Raw genomic sequence first — 13,725 nt, 5'->3', positions numbered from 1 at the left:
GGGAAGGGAAGGGAAGGGAAGGGAAGGGAAGGGAAGGGAAGGGAAGGGAAGGGAAGGGAAGGGAAGGGAAGGGAAGGGAAGGGAAGGGAAGGGAAGGGAAGGGAAGGGAAGGGAAGGGAAGGGAAGGGAAGGGAAGGGAAGGGAAGGGAAGGGAAGGGAAGGGAAGGGAAGGGAAGGGAAGGGAAGGGAAGGGAAGGGAAGGGAAGGGAAGGGAAGGGAAGGGAAGGGAAGGGAAGGGAAGGGAAGGGAAGGGAAGGGAAGGGAAGGGAAGGGAAGGGAAGGGAAGGGAAGGGAAGGGAAGGGAAGGGAAGGGAAGGGAAGGGAAGGGAAGGGAAGGGAAGGGAAGGGAAGGGAAGGGAAGGGAAGGGAAGGGAAGGGAAGGGAAGGGAAGGGAAGGGAAGGGAAGGGAAGGGAAGGGAAGGGAAGGGAAGGGAAGGGAAGGGAAGGGAAGGGAAGGGAAGGGAAGGGAAGGGAAGGGAAGGGAAGGGAAGGGAAGGGAAGGGAAGGGAAGGGAAGGGAAGGGAAGGGAAGGGAAGGGAAGGGAAGGGAAGGGAAGGGAAGGGAAGGGAAGGGAAGGGAAGGGAAGGGAAGGGAAGGGAAGGGAAGGGAAGGGAAGGGAAGGGAAGGGAAGGGAAGGGAAGGGAAGGGAAGGGAAGGGAAGGGAAGGGAAGGGAAGGGAAGGGAAGGGAAGGGAAGGGAAGGGAAGGGAAGGGAAGGGAAGGGAAGGGAAGGGAAGGGAAGGGAAGGGAAGGGAAGGGAAGGGAAGGGAAGGGAAGGGAAGGGAAGGGAAGGGAAGGGAAGGGAAGGGAAGGGAAGGGAAGGGAAGGGAAGGGAAGGGAAGGGAAGGGAAGGGAAGGGAAGGGAAGGGAAGGGAAGGGAAGGGAAGGGAAGGGAAGGGAAGGGAAGGGAAGGGAAGGGAAGGGAAGGGAAGGGAAGGGAAGGGAAGGGAAGGGAAGGGAAGGGAAGGGAAGGGAAGGGAAGGGAAGGGAAGGGAAGGGAAGGGAAGGGAAGGGAAGGGAAGGGAAGGGAAGGGAAGGGAAGGGAAGGGAAGGGAAGGGAAGGGAAGGGAAGGGAAGGGAAGGGAAGGGAAGGGAAGGGAAGGGAAGGGAAGGGAAGGGAAGGGAAGGGAAGGGAAGGGAAGGGAAGGGAAGGGAAGGGAAGGGAAGGGAAGGGAAGGGAAGGGAAGGGAAGGGAAGGGAAGGGAAGGGAAGGGAAGGGAAGGGAAGGGAAGGGAAGGGAAGGGAAGGGAAGGGAAGGGAAGGGAAGGGAAGGGAAGGGAAGGGAAGGGAAGGGAAGGGAAGGGAAGGGAAGGGAAGGGAAGGGAAGGGAAGGGAAGGGAAGGGAAGGGAAGGGAAGGGAAGGGAAGGGAAGGGAAGGGAAGGGAAGGGAAGGGAAGGGAAGGGAAGGGAAGGGAAGGGAAGGGAAGGGAAGGGAAGGGAAGGGAAGGGAAGGGAAGGGAAGGGAAGGGAAGGGAAGGGAAGGGAAGGGAAGGGAAGGGAAGGGAAGGGAAGGGAAGGGAAGGGAAGGGAAGGGAGGGGGAGGACCCACTGGAGGTCCTGGCGGAAAGCGCGTTCGGTGTCAAACTGGCTTAGGAAGAGGCAGTGGATGGTGTCTGGGAGGTCGAGCGTCTTCCGCAGCACTTCCAAATCCTTCTGGTTCAAGAGCCTGGCGTGGGTAGACACCTGCGGCCAAAAGGGAGAAGTGGTTTCAGACGGGTGGGATCCCCCCAGGTGGCTGCGTGGGTGCTCATCCCCAGGCAGCGGGGAGGTGCCTCGAGCTTTTCCGCTCCATGCGCCTCCCGCGGAAGGGCAGAACCTGCAGAGGGTGGCCGTTAAGCCCGTCATGGTCCTGGCTTAATTAATTAATTATTTAACATACCCCCCCCCCCAACAAACAGCACCCTTGGGTGCTTTCCCACCTGGAGGCAGAGCCCGGCGGCGCTTCCCTCCTCCTTCTGCTGGTTCATCGCCTCGCGCAAGAGGCTGGTCAGGCTGTTGTGCTTCTGCTCGATGAAATAAAGCTCCTGGACCCGCTCGGCGTCCTCCAGAGTGGAGTATTTCAGGCGGAGGACCGAGTCCGGAGTGGCACATTCCACCAGTTTGCTGGTGGCGGTGGTGAAGACCGACTGGTCGTAGCGTTCGAAGCCGCCGCAGCGGAGGCTCTGGGAACTCTCCAGCACGATGGCGGCGGAGGTGTCGTCGCTGAAGCCGATGAAGACGTCGTGTTCCTTGGGAGCGAGGGTGGGGGACCAGGCGCTGAACGAATCGGGGTTCTCGATGTGGACAAAGCTTTCGGCCCAGCTCTCCAGGTCCTGCTTGAGGTCTCGCTGCTGCCAGCTGAGGATGGTGGACATGTCCAAGCAATGCTTCTCCAGCCGGCTGAGCAGAGGGGTGGGGAACTGCGTGTAAACCACCTTCTTCTCCTCTATAACGACCAACCGGAACTCCTCCTTCACGCGGCTCTTCACCCGGTGCGTGCCGAGACCCAGGTCAACGTAATAATTCCCCCCCAGGCTAACGAAGCACTGATTGAGGGTATCGTAAAGGCTCTCGTAGAGGTTCTGGATGTTGAGGAGGACGACAGGCCGGCCCATCTCCATGCAGATCTTCACCCTGTTCACGGAGCGGCACACCTGGGAGTAATCCTGGTCCCGCGGGAAACCGGAGCCGAAGATGATGTCGCAGTTGCCGGCGTCTATCAGCCCGGTCATCTGGATGATCTGAAAGGCGGCGTTGTTGGTGGTCAGCAAGAGGAGGTAACGAGACATGAACCCCGCTCGCTGCTTCTCCATGTTCTCCTTCAGCAGGCGGATGCAGCTGGTTTCCATCTCGCGGGGAAGCCGCACCTCGCTGGTGCACTCGCGGAAGATTGCCACGGGGTTGATGTCTCTGGAGCCTCCGAAGTTTCTCTGAATGGCCTTTACGAGGAGCTCCTCTTGAGAACGGCACTTCCGGTCCTGCATGTAGGACACGATCATTTTGATTAAGCTGTAGAAGTCGCGCAGCCCGAAGAACTCCGTCTCCTGCCTTTGCAGCACGTTGTAGTAGAAGTTCGCCAGGATGGGGAACAAATCTTTGATCCTTTCAAAGTGAGGCTGGTCAGCACAGATGCCTTCAGCCGTCTTCACCAGCTCCTTCTTGCTCGGCTCAGTCCGAAAAACGAGGAGGCCCCGGTTCATCTTGGCGGGGTCCAAGGCCCAGTTGGAGATGCCCACAAACCCAACTTTCTTGTAATCCTCCGGGGTCTCATCGTCGACGCATCCGTCTTCCAGAAGAGGATGCAGCGTCTTCAAGGGCATGTCGGGCGAATCTTCGGCCAGGCCGATCTCATCCAGCAGCACCACGGACGCAAATTCATCCAGGTTCTTGCCCTTCTGGAACTGGGCGCATTGGCGGAAGGTGGAGATGATGCCTTCTGGTTTGGAATGGGGGCTGCACTGGAAGGAGACCAGCTGGATCTCTTTGCATCTTTTGAACAACGGGCTTCTGGACAACGTGCCTTCCATGGCGTCTACAGCGATGGTTTTGGAAAGAGATTTGGAGCTGCCCGGCTTGCCAACCAGAAAGAGCGGCACGCGGAGGTCCATGCAGACCACCATCATGAAGATGTTCTCCCTCAGGGCATTGTTGCAGGCCGTGGCCTTAGGAAGGGAGAGGTGATCGAGAAACACCTCTTGGCACAACTCAATCTCTTGCTGGAGCCGGGAGGCAGCGACCGAGAAGGATTTGGCGACCTCCTCCAGGTAGTCTTGGCGGCTCTCCAGGGACACGTAGTAGCAGACCCCCACGGACAGGACCAGCGCCCTTTGCGCGTCGCTCAAGGTCGGCTCCTCCTCCTCCTCCTCCTCCTTCTTGCACTGCCTCTTCTCGTCGATCTGGTGGAAGAGGAGGTCTCTTCGGTTATAAAACCAGAGCACTATTTTCATGCAGCGGGCGATGTCCCGCAGGCTGGCGACTCTGCATTCGTCCTTCCTCTCCCTCAAGAACTTCTGGGAGGTTGAAATGACGGCGGTGAAGACGTCCAGGTTTCCGGCAGGGATGTCTGTCTCCACGGTGGCTTTCACGATCTCCCTGATGTAGAGGCTTTGCGTCTTCTCATTCAGCTCCCCAAAATCCCAAACCAGGGGCAATAAACTGGGAGGAAGGGGCTGCACCCGATACACCAACTGCCGCAAAGGAATGTAACCCAGCTTCTCCGGGGTGTCTTCGCTCCGCACTCGGTATCCCAAACCCGCTTTCTCCAGTTTCTCGATGGTCTCCTGGGTGTGTTTCTTGTAAGGGTTGCAGGCGGCCACCACTTTCAAACGGTGGGAGGAAATCCGCATTCCGTTGACGCTGTGGTCACACAGCACTTCCTTGATGGCAAAGATGGCCTCCGAGGTGTTGGCTTCATCAAAGAACAGCACCGTGTCCACGTCGTGCGCTTCGTTGGTGCGCGCCAGCGCCACGGCCTGCCTCACCTTCTCCTGGATGGTCTTGGAGGTGGTGCCGCCGTGCACGCGCACCACCAGCATGTTCTGAAGGTCTCGGTCGGCCCGTTGCAGGTTGCACATGAACTGCACCAGTTTCGTCTTCCCGCAGCCCGTTTCGCCCATGATGATGACGGGGATGCCGCACTGGAACCGCAGGTGGATGGCCAACATCTTCATGGTGTTGTCCAGAGTCAACTGGTACGAGGGATCCGGATCCCTCAGGTATTTCACGCCGAAGACCCTGCAGAGGGCTTCCAACTGCTCGTTTCTGGGTAAAGTTTCAAATTTCTTATTAAAAGGAACGTTTTGCAGTGCCAAGGTCGTGTATAAACTCCTCGTCATAACCGCCCTCTCCAAAACAGTCTGGGAATAAGCATCAATAGCATCTAAGTTCGGGTTGATGTGGAAACCCAGAAACTCCATGGAGTCATCCTCAGCGTGGAAGACGATGTAAGGGTGAGACTCCTGCTCCCACTTGCGTCGGAGCTGATACTCCTCCAAAACACCGTCCGCCTCCTTCCGCTCCTTGCTGGGCACGCTCTCGTCGGACATGTTGAGGGAAGGCATGGCGAAGTCCTTGGACATGGCAATCATGAACTTGACGACAAATGTTTTGAAGCCGCTGAACTCCGCCCCGACCACCAGGCTGCAGAAGACCGATTTCTCGCACTTTTGGAGCTGGAAGTTTAAAAAGTGAGTGAAGTTGCTGAGCTCGGTCCAGGAGGGGCTGCTTCTCCCACAGAACTCCATCAGGCACGCCAGGCATTCCCTCTCCGTCCCTTCGATGCTCCCAGGGGTAAAAGTGAAATGGTCGAGGTTTATATTCTGCTTGTATCTGCTGAGATATTGGTAGGACCTTTGGAAAACGTCGCTTTTCAGCTTGGTCCGGTCAAACTGCTCCTCTCTCAGTTTCGTGGGAGAGACGGAGCTGGGGTCTTCCAGCAACTCGAGCACCCGCTGCGGCGATACACACTCCACGGTAGGAAAAAGATTCAGGAATTTTTCCTCCATTTCAAGGGACATCTAAAAGCCAGAGGACACAAATCACCACAAGGAGCCTTCTCCAACCTCCCACATTTGCCTACATGGCAAAAACCCTTTTTTAAAAAAAATTTTTAAACATTTTTTTTATTATTTCCCCCTGGTCACAAATGGTTTGGAAAGCTGGGAAAAAAACCCAAAAAAGTAGGAATGGCAAAATTTCTTCAAGTCTGCATGTGGATTGAAATCCCTATAACCCTTAAGGTCGGTCTTACCCTGGGCCCTGCCTTGGCTTGGGTGATCTCGTTACCTGCTCCTACGCTTTCCACCAAATCCTCGTGGAGATGGAGGGACCTGAACTCAGTCGCTATTCAAGGCACGGTGAGGAAACGCAGGCAGATGATCCACCAGTAGTGAATCTGGGTTGCATTTCCCAACTTTAGCAGCTCTAAAGCACGGCTTAACGCAAACCGGCTTTAAAAACAGGCGGGAGGTTCAAGCTACAGCAAAATTGGGATGAAAAAGCTCCCTTTTCCCTCCAAAACTCAGAGCGGGGCCTGATATTTCACTTTGAGTCAGGATGTGTTTGACCTTGTTGCTTCTACGTAGGTGAGACATCACCCCGCTGGGAGACAGACTCTAAACTGGGCGTCGCTCCAGCGGAGGCATCAGAGTTAAGCGGGTTTTACTCATGCTCAGCCTTAAAGGCTCCTCCCAAAATACCTCTTGCTTCCTTGTACTGCTCAGACCTTTCCCTCTTGCCAGGTACTCGATCAAGTAAAGATGGGAGGGTTTGCACTTCCAGACCAAGCCATCGGGGCTCTGGATGTGCCGCAGGACGCACAGGTCAATCAGCAGCCGGTAGAGACCCTTCGATACCTGTCAGGGAAAAAAAAACCACAAATAAACAAACAAAAAACCCCAAATTAAAATTGGCACTCGCTGCTCTGATTGGGCTGGATTTGAGTTTCCACCCCTTCTCCCTTCTGGTGCATGTGGGTGTTGTCTTGCACCACCTCTTCTTGTCCGGGTGAAGATCCGAGCACTCACCACTGGGGACACATCGATGTGGAAGATGATGGGCTGGATTTCGGACACGGATTCCTTGATGGAGATGAGCTCCTCCACGAAGAACTGGAAATCGACCTCCGACTCCATCAGCCGAATGGTTTTATGAAGCGGTAGCTTGTCCCCCAGCTGGGCACGGACCTTCCTGAGGGTGTTCTCCACAAAAAGAGATTTCCCTAAGGAGCGGAAGAGAAAACTGTGAGTCAATCCGCCCTTCTACACTTGCACGCGACCCAAACCAAGGAAATCTCTCGCTAAACCACAAAATCTCTCCTTAAAGTGTAGAATTTCTCCTTAAAAGCATAAAAATCTCTCACTGAAAGTGAAAAATCCCTCCCTAAAAGCATAAAATCTCCCCTAAAAGCGTAAAAATCTCTCCCTAAGAGTCAAAATCTTTCCTTAAAAACATGAAATCCGTCCCTAAAACTGCAAAATCCTCTGTAAAAGCGCAAAATTTCTCCCTAAAAGTGGAAAATCTCCCCTTAAAAGGACAAAACCCCGCTCTAAAAGTGTAGAATCTCTTCCTAAAAGGACAAGATCTCTCCCTAAAAGTACAAAATCTTCCTAAAAGCTCAAAACCACTCCTAAAACCACAAAATCTCTCCCTAAAAGCATAATATACCTCCATAAAAAGGACAAAATCTCCCTAAAAGTGCAAAATCTAATCCTAAAGGTGCAAAATCTCCCTAAAAGTGTAAAATCTCTCCCTAAAAGTGCAAAATCTCCCTAAAAGCACAAAAACTCTCCTAAAAGCACAAAATCTCCCTAAAAGTACAAAATTCCTCCCTAAAAGTGCAAAATCTCTCCCTAAAATGACAAAATCTCCCTAAAAGTGAAAAATCTCTCCCTAAAAGCACAAAAACTCTCCTAAACCCACAAAATCTCTCCCTAAAAGCATAAAAATCTCTCCATAAAACGACGAAATCTCCCTAAAAGCGCAAAATCTCTCCCTAAAAGCACAAAATCTCCCTAAAAGCACAAAATCCCTCCCAAAAAGCACAAAATCTCCCTAAAAGCACAAAATCCCTCCCTGAGAGTACAAAATCTCTCCCTAAAATGACAAAATCTCCCGAAAAGCACAAGAACTCTCCTAAAATCACAAAATCTCCCCCTAAAAGTACAAATCTCCCTAAAACTGTAAAATCCCTCCCTAAAGTACAAAATCCCTCCCTAAAAGTGAAAAATCCCTCCCCAAAAGCCCCAAATCCCTCCCTAAAGCACAAAACCCCGCCCTAAAAGCTCCGCATCTCTCCGTACGAGCACAAAACCTCCCCCTACAAGCCCGGTGGGCCACCTCGCTTCCTTCCTTTGAGCCCCAACCCAGGATCCGCCTCCCCGACAACTCACCCATTCCCGCCTGCTCCGAGAAGACGAACTTGACGTTCTGCTGCCGGGGCTCCTCGAAGGCCTGAGCCGTGGGGGCCGTCCCGATGGGCACCCTGAGGTGCCCCTGCAGGTAGCTCCGGATTTCCTCCTCCGAGTGCCAGGAGTACGTCACCTTGTAGGTGTCAAAGGCCGTGATGACGTAGGAGTTGTGAGCTTTAGCATTGCAGAAGATGACGAACCGGTAGTTGGGGACGCTGGCGGACTGCACCAGGCGGAAGAAGTGCGACTCGAGTTGTTTGGAAACTTTATAGTTTAATTTGTCGGCGCCCAGCAGGCAGTAGATCTTCTGGTCTCGGGAACCTGGGGACAGAGCCCTCCGGACAAGCAGCTCCACCTCCTCCTCCTCCGTGTCGGGGGTGCACACCAGGACCTCGTCGTACGAGGGGAGAGGGGCTGCCGCAGTGTGTTGGTAGATGAGCAACATGTTGGGTAGCATTTCCTCTTCCTTACACAGGATGAGAAGCGGTTTCCCCTCTTCGGAGCCTACGGGCAGGCTCCTCTCCACACGGGCGCTCTCTAGAGCGGCCAAGCGCTTCAGCGTCTCCCCAAAAACATCCAAACCGATGTATTTATCGGACACCAGGCCGGCAAATTTTTTACAGTAAGCGTCCCAGAGCAGGTTCACCTTGTCGTAAAGAGACGGCAAACTCTCGAAGGAGGCGGCCAACTCATCGTCCGCCAGGGCGCTGAAGGAAACCTGGTCGACGTCTCTGTTCCCCGTCTTAAATTTCCGTCTCTGCTGCAGGAAGGTTTCTCTCGCTTCCTCGTACAACCTGCTGAGCTCTTCAACCTCCTCCTGGTTGTCGCCGTGCTCGAAGGCGAAGTCCATGAGCATCTGCTCCGTGATGGGCGAGTTATTCAGGCAGCTCTGCAAGGCCGCCTTGGCCACCGCCTCGTCGTAGCCCGATTCGGCCAAACTTTTGATGAACTGGGGGAAACGGATGACGTAGTCATGCCAGGTCACTGATTCCTCGTCTCCCGCCGAGGCGTTCACCGAGTCCAGCGGAGTCATCAGCGCATCCCCCAGGGCTTTATTGATATCCTCTCCGCTGATGTCATGCTTGATGGCGGAAAGCATGATGAGCACCTGCGGTTCTACGATGCCTTTCTGGACTCGGGCCAGCTGGCTGCACAAATAGAAGAGCTGGTGAGCAGTGAACAGGTTGAGATGGTAGTAGGTGTCCCTTTGAGTCTCCAGGTACTTCTTCCACTCCACCAGACAATGCTCCATCACCTTCGAGAGGCTGTCCAGCTCCTGCAGGAGGGGTCTTGTGCTCTGAACAAGGATCTTGGTGATTCCAAACTCCGTGTAGACCGTCACGCGGTGCTCAGGGTTGCAGTAGATTTCAGCCTTCCAGTCGATGAAGAGGATGTTGCCAATGTTGAGAAGCTCCAGGTACAACTTCCCAACCGTTTCGACTTTTTCCAATATCTGTAACACGCCAAAGACACAACAGGGAGATGGATCGTGTCCTGCAGCACGTCCCCAGCAGCTTCCAACCACCACCCGTGGGTCACACTTTGCTCCAGAGATCTGTACAGTTGTAGAGTCCCCAGTACAAGCGAGATATGGACGTACTGGGGAGGGAAGATGATGAAGGGACTGGAGCATCCAGGTGCATGGCTGGCGCTGTACTCAAGGTTTGGGCTTCTGTGATCATGGACCTACCCTTGAGAAGGCAGGTCTGCCCTTGAGAAGTTGGGTCTACGCTTGAGAAGCCAGGTCTACCCTTGAGAAGGCAGGTCTATGCTTGAGAAGCCAGGTCTACCCTTGAGAAGCCGGGTCTACCCTTTGGAAGCCGGGTCTACCCTTGAGAAGCCTTGAGAAGCTGGGTCTATCCTTGAGAAGCCGGCTCTGTTGGGAGCTGATGGGATTCACCTGACCAACTGGGCTCTCTCTGCAGCCTCTCCACCCTCGAGCAGACCAACACCCCCACCCCACTGGGTGTCACCTGCAAACCGACCGTGGCGGCACTCGATCCCCTCATCCAGCTCATCAAGAAAGATGTTAAACAGGAGTGGCCCCAACACCCAGCCCTGGGGGACACCACTCGTGACCGGCCGCCAACTGGATTTAAGTCCCTGCACCACAACTCTCTGGGCCTGACCATCCAGCCAGGGTTTGACCCAGTGAAGTGAAGACATTTCGGTGCTGGATTGTCTCTGAAGAAGGGCAACGGAGCTGGTGAAGAACAAGTCCTGTGGGGAGCGGCTGGGGGAACTTGGGGGGGTTCAGTCTGGAGAAGAGGAGGCTGAGGGGAGATCCTGGCCCTCTGCAACTCCCTGCCAGGAGGGGGCAGAGAGGGGGGAGGAGTCTCCGGAGCTGAGGAACCGGTGACAGCAACACCTCTGCTCCCAAAAGACCAGAACTGCAGGTCACAGATGACTCCCCGGGCAATAACTCCAGCAAAATCCCAAGCCCAATGGCCACCATCTTTCAGATGTTGGTACCGCGCTGGGACTCACCTCCAAGAAACGATTTGCCTCCTCTCTGCCCTGCTCAACCTTGGTGGCGATCAACATCAGCTTGTTCTGGAGCTCCGTGAGCTGAGACAAACTGTATTTCTTGACCTTCTGGTCTGCTGGAGACTCGCCCTCCTCATCGTCATCCCTCAGACGCAACAAGACGCAATCCTCAAGCGTAGCCTGGGGAGCAGAGAAGACAACCGACGTCACCACGTGGCCTTTGAGTGGAAACACTGCACGTCGGGACTCTACGTGTCTTTTAGCGCTTCCTTTGGAGGAAAGGAAAGCCCGTTTTCTGCTGAAAATCCTCGGGGTTCAACAGAAAATTGGTGGTACCGGATGGAAACCCAACTGGAGATCTACTGGCAACCCGGGACGCTCATTGGAAGTTGATTTGAAGAACGATCTTTCCTCCCGACGGCGTTAAAAACTACAACTGGATGAGAAACTCCCCTGGAAACCCTTTACCTTGAATTTCGGGGGTGCCGAGATGGTGAAAATCCCGTTTCTGTTGATGCTTCTGGCTTGCGAGATGGAAGAACGCTCCACCGAGCCGTGAGAGTCGTGAACCATCTGGATCCAGTCTCTGTTGTCGCAGGAACTTTTCTGCAAGAAAGAACCAAAGGGAAACCCAGTGACCAGTTGGGAGGATGCTGAGCACCATTCCCCCCCCCTGCCCCATTCGATGCGGGTGGGGTTTCTGGGAGCGTTTCTCCCGCGGATGGGGTGTCCCGTTGCTTCTGAGGACACACAGCTCCAGAGTCGACCTCGGCCCACGCCCCGGAGCGTTGGTGTGTCGAGAAGCTCTCGCTCTCTGCTCTGGTTTTGGCGGGGAGCGGAGCGTAAGGCTCGGTGTCAGCACAAACACGAGGGGTTCTGTTAAACCGAAGCTTTTCTATCAGATTCTGAAATAGGTTCTGGAGTTTTCCAGCCTTGGAGATGCTCAAAAATCCAGTTGGAGGCGGCCGGGAGCTCCCTGCCCTACCTGACCCCATTTTAAGCAGGGGGTTGGGCCTAGCTGATCTCCAGAGGTGCCTTCACAGAATCATCTCGGTTGCAAGAGACCTTGAAGATCCTCCAGTCCAACCATAAACCTAACACCGGCCACTCTCAACTACACCACATCCCTAAGCGCTGTGTCAAGCTCAGCTAAGCTCTTGCCAACCTCAACTATCCTGTGATCCTCAACTGCAGGTTCCAGAACTCGTTTCCTCCTCCTCACAAGCCCTCCCGGATCTCCTCCAGTTGCCCACCCACGTGTGGAAGGTCAGAGGAGACGTTCCACCAGGCTTCCACTCCAAAAAAAAGGTCAGCCTTTGCCCGGGTCCCACCAGGCCCCCGTCAATGTCCTGGGGAAACCACCTTAAATGGCATCTAGCATCGGATGCACAGCTCGGCCTCGCATCAGGCACCCAAGTGACTTCTGGACGTGAGGTTTGAAGACTCACCAGCTTTTTGGGAAGCTTACTGTCCTTCTCGATGGCTTCTCTGATGAAAGACAGAGCGGCAGAGAACTCCTCGAAGCCAGCTGTGGGAGTCAGGTCTAACACGATGGGGGCAGAGGCAGACATGGCATCCCGGAAGAACCTCACTCTGTCGATATCCATGTCGTTTTCACCTGCAGAAATCGATGCCAGCTCCACAAAGACGGGGATTTCTGTCTTGTCTGGGAGGGGGGGAAATAAAAGAAAGAAAAGAAAGAAAAAAAAGAAAAAAGTTGAGGAATTTCTCTGCTCTGATCCATCTAACGCCGGGTTGGATGCGGTGACAGACAAGGCCCAAGTGGTCTCCTCTTGCCGTGTCCGATTTCCTTCCTTCCAGCCCACCTTTTATTATGGTCTTGATCCAGGAGGTGAAACCTTTCTTTGCACATTCCAGAAGTTCCTTCAGAAAGTCCAAGACTCCCTGGGGAATGTCACTCAACCTTTTTTTCACCTTCATTAAGTCTTCAGTAATAAAATCGAGCCGCTTATCCTTGAATTCCTGCTCTTTCTGTGTAAAAACAAACAAACAAACAAACAAAAATTTAAAAATGTGTTTGTGGGGAAGAAAAGGAAGGAAGCCTCCCTCCCAAACAAGATGAAATCTTGGCCTCAAACCCAAGTCTGCTCGTAAATTCACCCCGGTAGGCCTCCGTGATGGAAAGGGAGAGGCAGCTGGAATGAATTCCTTCAGCCCATCACTCAAGATTCATTAAGGAGGAAGGAATCGCACCCGATAGGATTTACTTATCAGCTACTACGTGGATTTTCCCAGGAGCAACCGCCACAGGCGCCCGCGCGTCTCCGAACCACCGAATCCCCTGGGTTGGAAAAGCCCTTGAAGCTTCTCCAAGCGCCACCGCGCGGCTCACGCTGACCCTTCCCAACTCCACCAGATCCCTCAGCGCTGTCCTACGTCCCCTACGTACGTATGCCGTCAGGTCGCTGAGAATCTGGAAGTCCCCCTCCAGCTGCAGCTGCTGCCTCAGCGCGTTGATCATCTGGGCCGTCTGCACCACTCTGGAGAGCGTCAGGAAGTTTTCGATCCTCTCCACCACGGTGGGGATCCAGTGAGCTCTTCCGCCCCCCCGCCCTTCGCTGCGCTCCATGAGATTCAACTCCTTCTCCAGCAGATCCTTCTCTCCCAGCAGCCTCTCAAAGTGGCTCTGCACCGTCCCCAGGGTGATGGAGAAGTCTTTGAGGGACGAGTAGGTTTTCTGAAATTCGGCGAGGGCTGGCTTGTAAATTTTTTCTTGAACATCTTCCACGGAGAGAACGTGATCTTCGGGTATGGAGGCTTTGATTTCCTCTGCTCTCATCCTCCACAGCCGACAGAAACATTGGCTCTTCTCCACGATGTAAAGTTTTTGCATCATGTCGCTATAACCCGCCAGGACGTGCGATTCCGTTTTGCTCTTGCCGTCGAGGGAGAACTCCTTCACCGACATCTGATTCTTAAAACGCTCCTTGTCCGTGATGCTCCTCTCCACGGTGCTTCGATCCACTAAAGCGGGTGGGAACAAGAAGAAACTCATCTCTCAACAAGAAGGAAACAGTCTTGGGTCTCTCCAACAAGCCCTGAAGTCAACGGCTTCCCCAATCGCGTTTCCTTCCCACCCAGTGTGAGATTCTTTGTTTTAGGAAGCATCTCCCCACTCAAGAACCAAAGAATCAGTTGCAAGAAGCTCCGTTAACCCCACCTGTACCTTTTATTATCTCCTCTATGCGACAGCACAGGCAGAGGAAGGAGCATCGTTGCTTCTTCAGCTCTTCCAGTTGACCAAACTCCTGCTTCCTGACCTTAAGCACTTCTGTTATACAGTTGAAGAAAGAGGAATCTGGAAAAAAAAAAAAAAAAAAAAAAACCCCAAA

At 54.0% G+C, this 13,725-nt stretch overlaps 1 protein-coding gene across 1 annotated transcript in view; it reads right to left on the bottom strand.

Moving 5' to 3' along the window:
• The window catches only part of LOC113490882 (E3 ubiquitin-protein ligase rnf213-alpha-like), a 23,790-nt gene that overhangs the window by 4,767 nt on the left and 5,298 nt on the right, over positions 1 to 13,725 (bottom strand). Inside the window, exons 10-20 of the mRNA XM_026867493.1 lie at positions 13,560 to 13,691; positions 12,783 to 13,357; positions 12,199 to 12,364; positions 11,821 to 12,038; positions 10,841 to 10,978; positions 10,373 to 10,552; positions 7,868 to 9,338; positions 6,503 to 6,696; positions 6,176 to 6,331; positions 1,919 to 5,494; positions 1,549 to 1,682 (exon numbers count right to left, since the gene is read on the bottom strand). Coding sequence (XP_026723294.1) covers positions 1,549 to 1,682; positions 1,919 to 5,494; positions 6,176 to 6,331; positions 6,503 to 6,696; positions 7,868 to 9,338; positions 10,373 to 10,552; positions 10,841 to 10,978; positions 11,821 to 12,038; positions 12,199 to 12,364; positions 12,783 to 13,357; positions 13,560 to 13,691 — 6,940 coding nt within the window. The remainder of the gene's footprint in view (positions 1 to 1,548; positions 1,683 to 1,918; positions 5,495 to 6,175; positions 6,332 to 6,502; positions 6,697 to 7,867; positions 9,339 to 10,372; positions 10,553 to 10,840; positions 10,979 to 11,820; positions 12,039 to 12,198; positions 12,365 to 12,782; positions 13,358 to 13,559; positions 13,692 to 13,725) is intronic.

Source organism: Athene cunicularia, unplaced genomic scaffold (genome assembly GCF_003259725.1).
Source record: "Athene cunicularia isolate RWA unplaced genomic scaffold, athCun1 SCF_56, whole genome shotgun sequence".
NCBI lineage: Eukaryota > Metazoa > Chordata > Aves > Strigiformes > Strigidae > Athene > Athene cunicularia.
The sequence above is the reverse complement of the archived record's forward strand: the minus strand, read 5'-3'. Positions and strand labels throughout refer to the sequence as shown.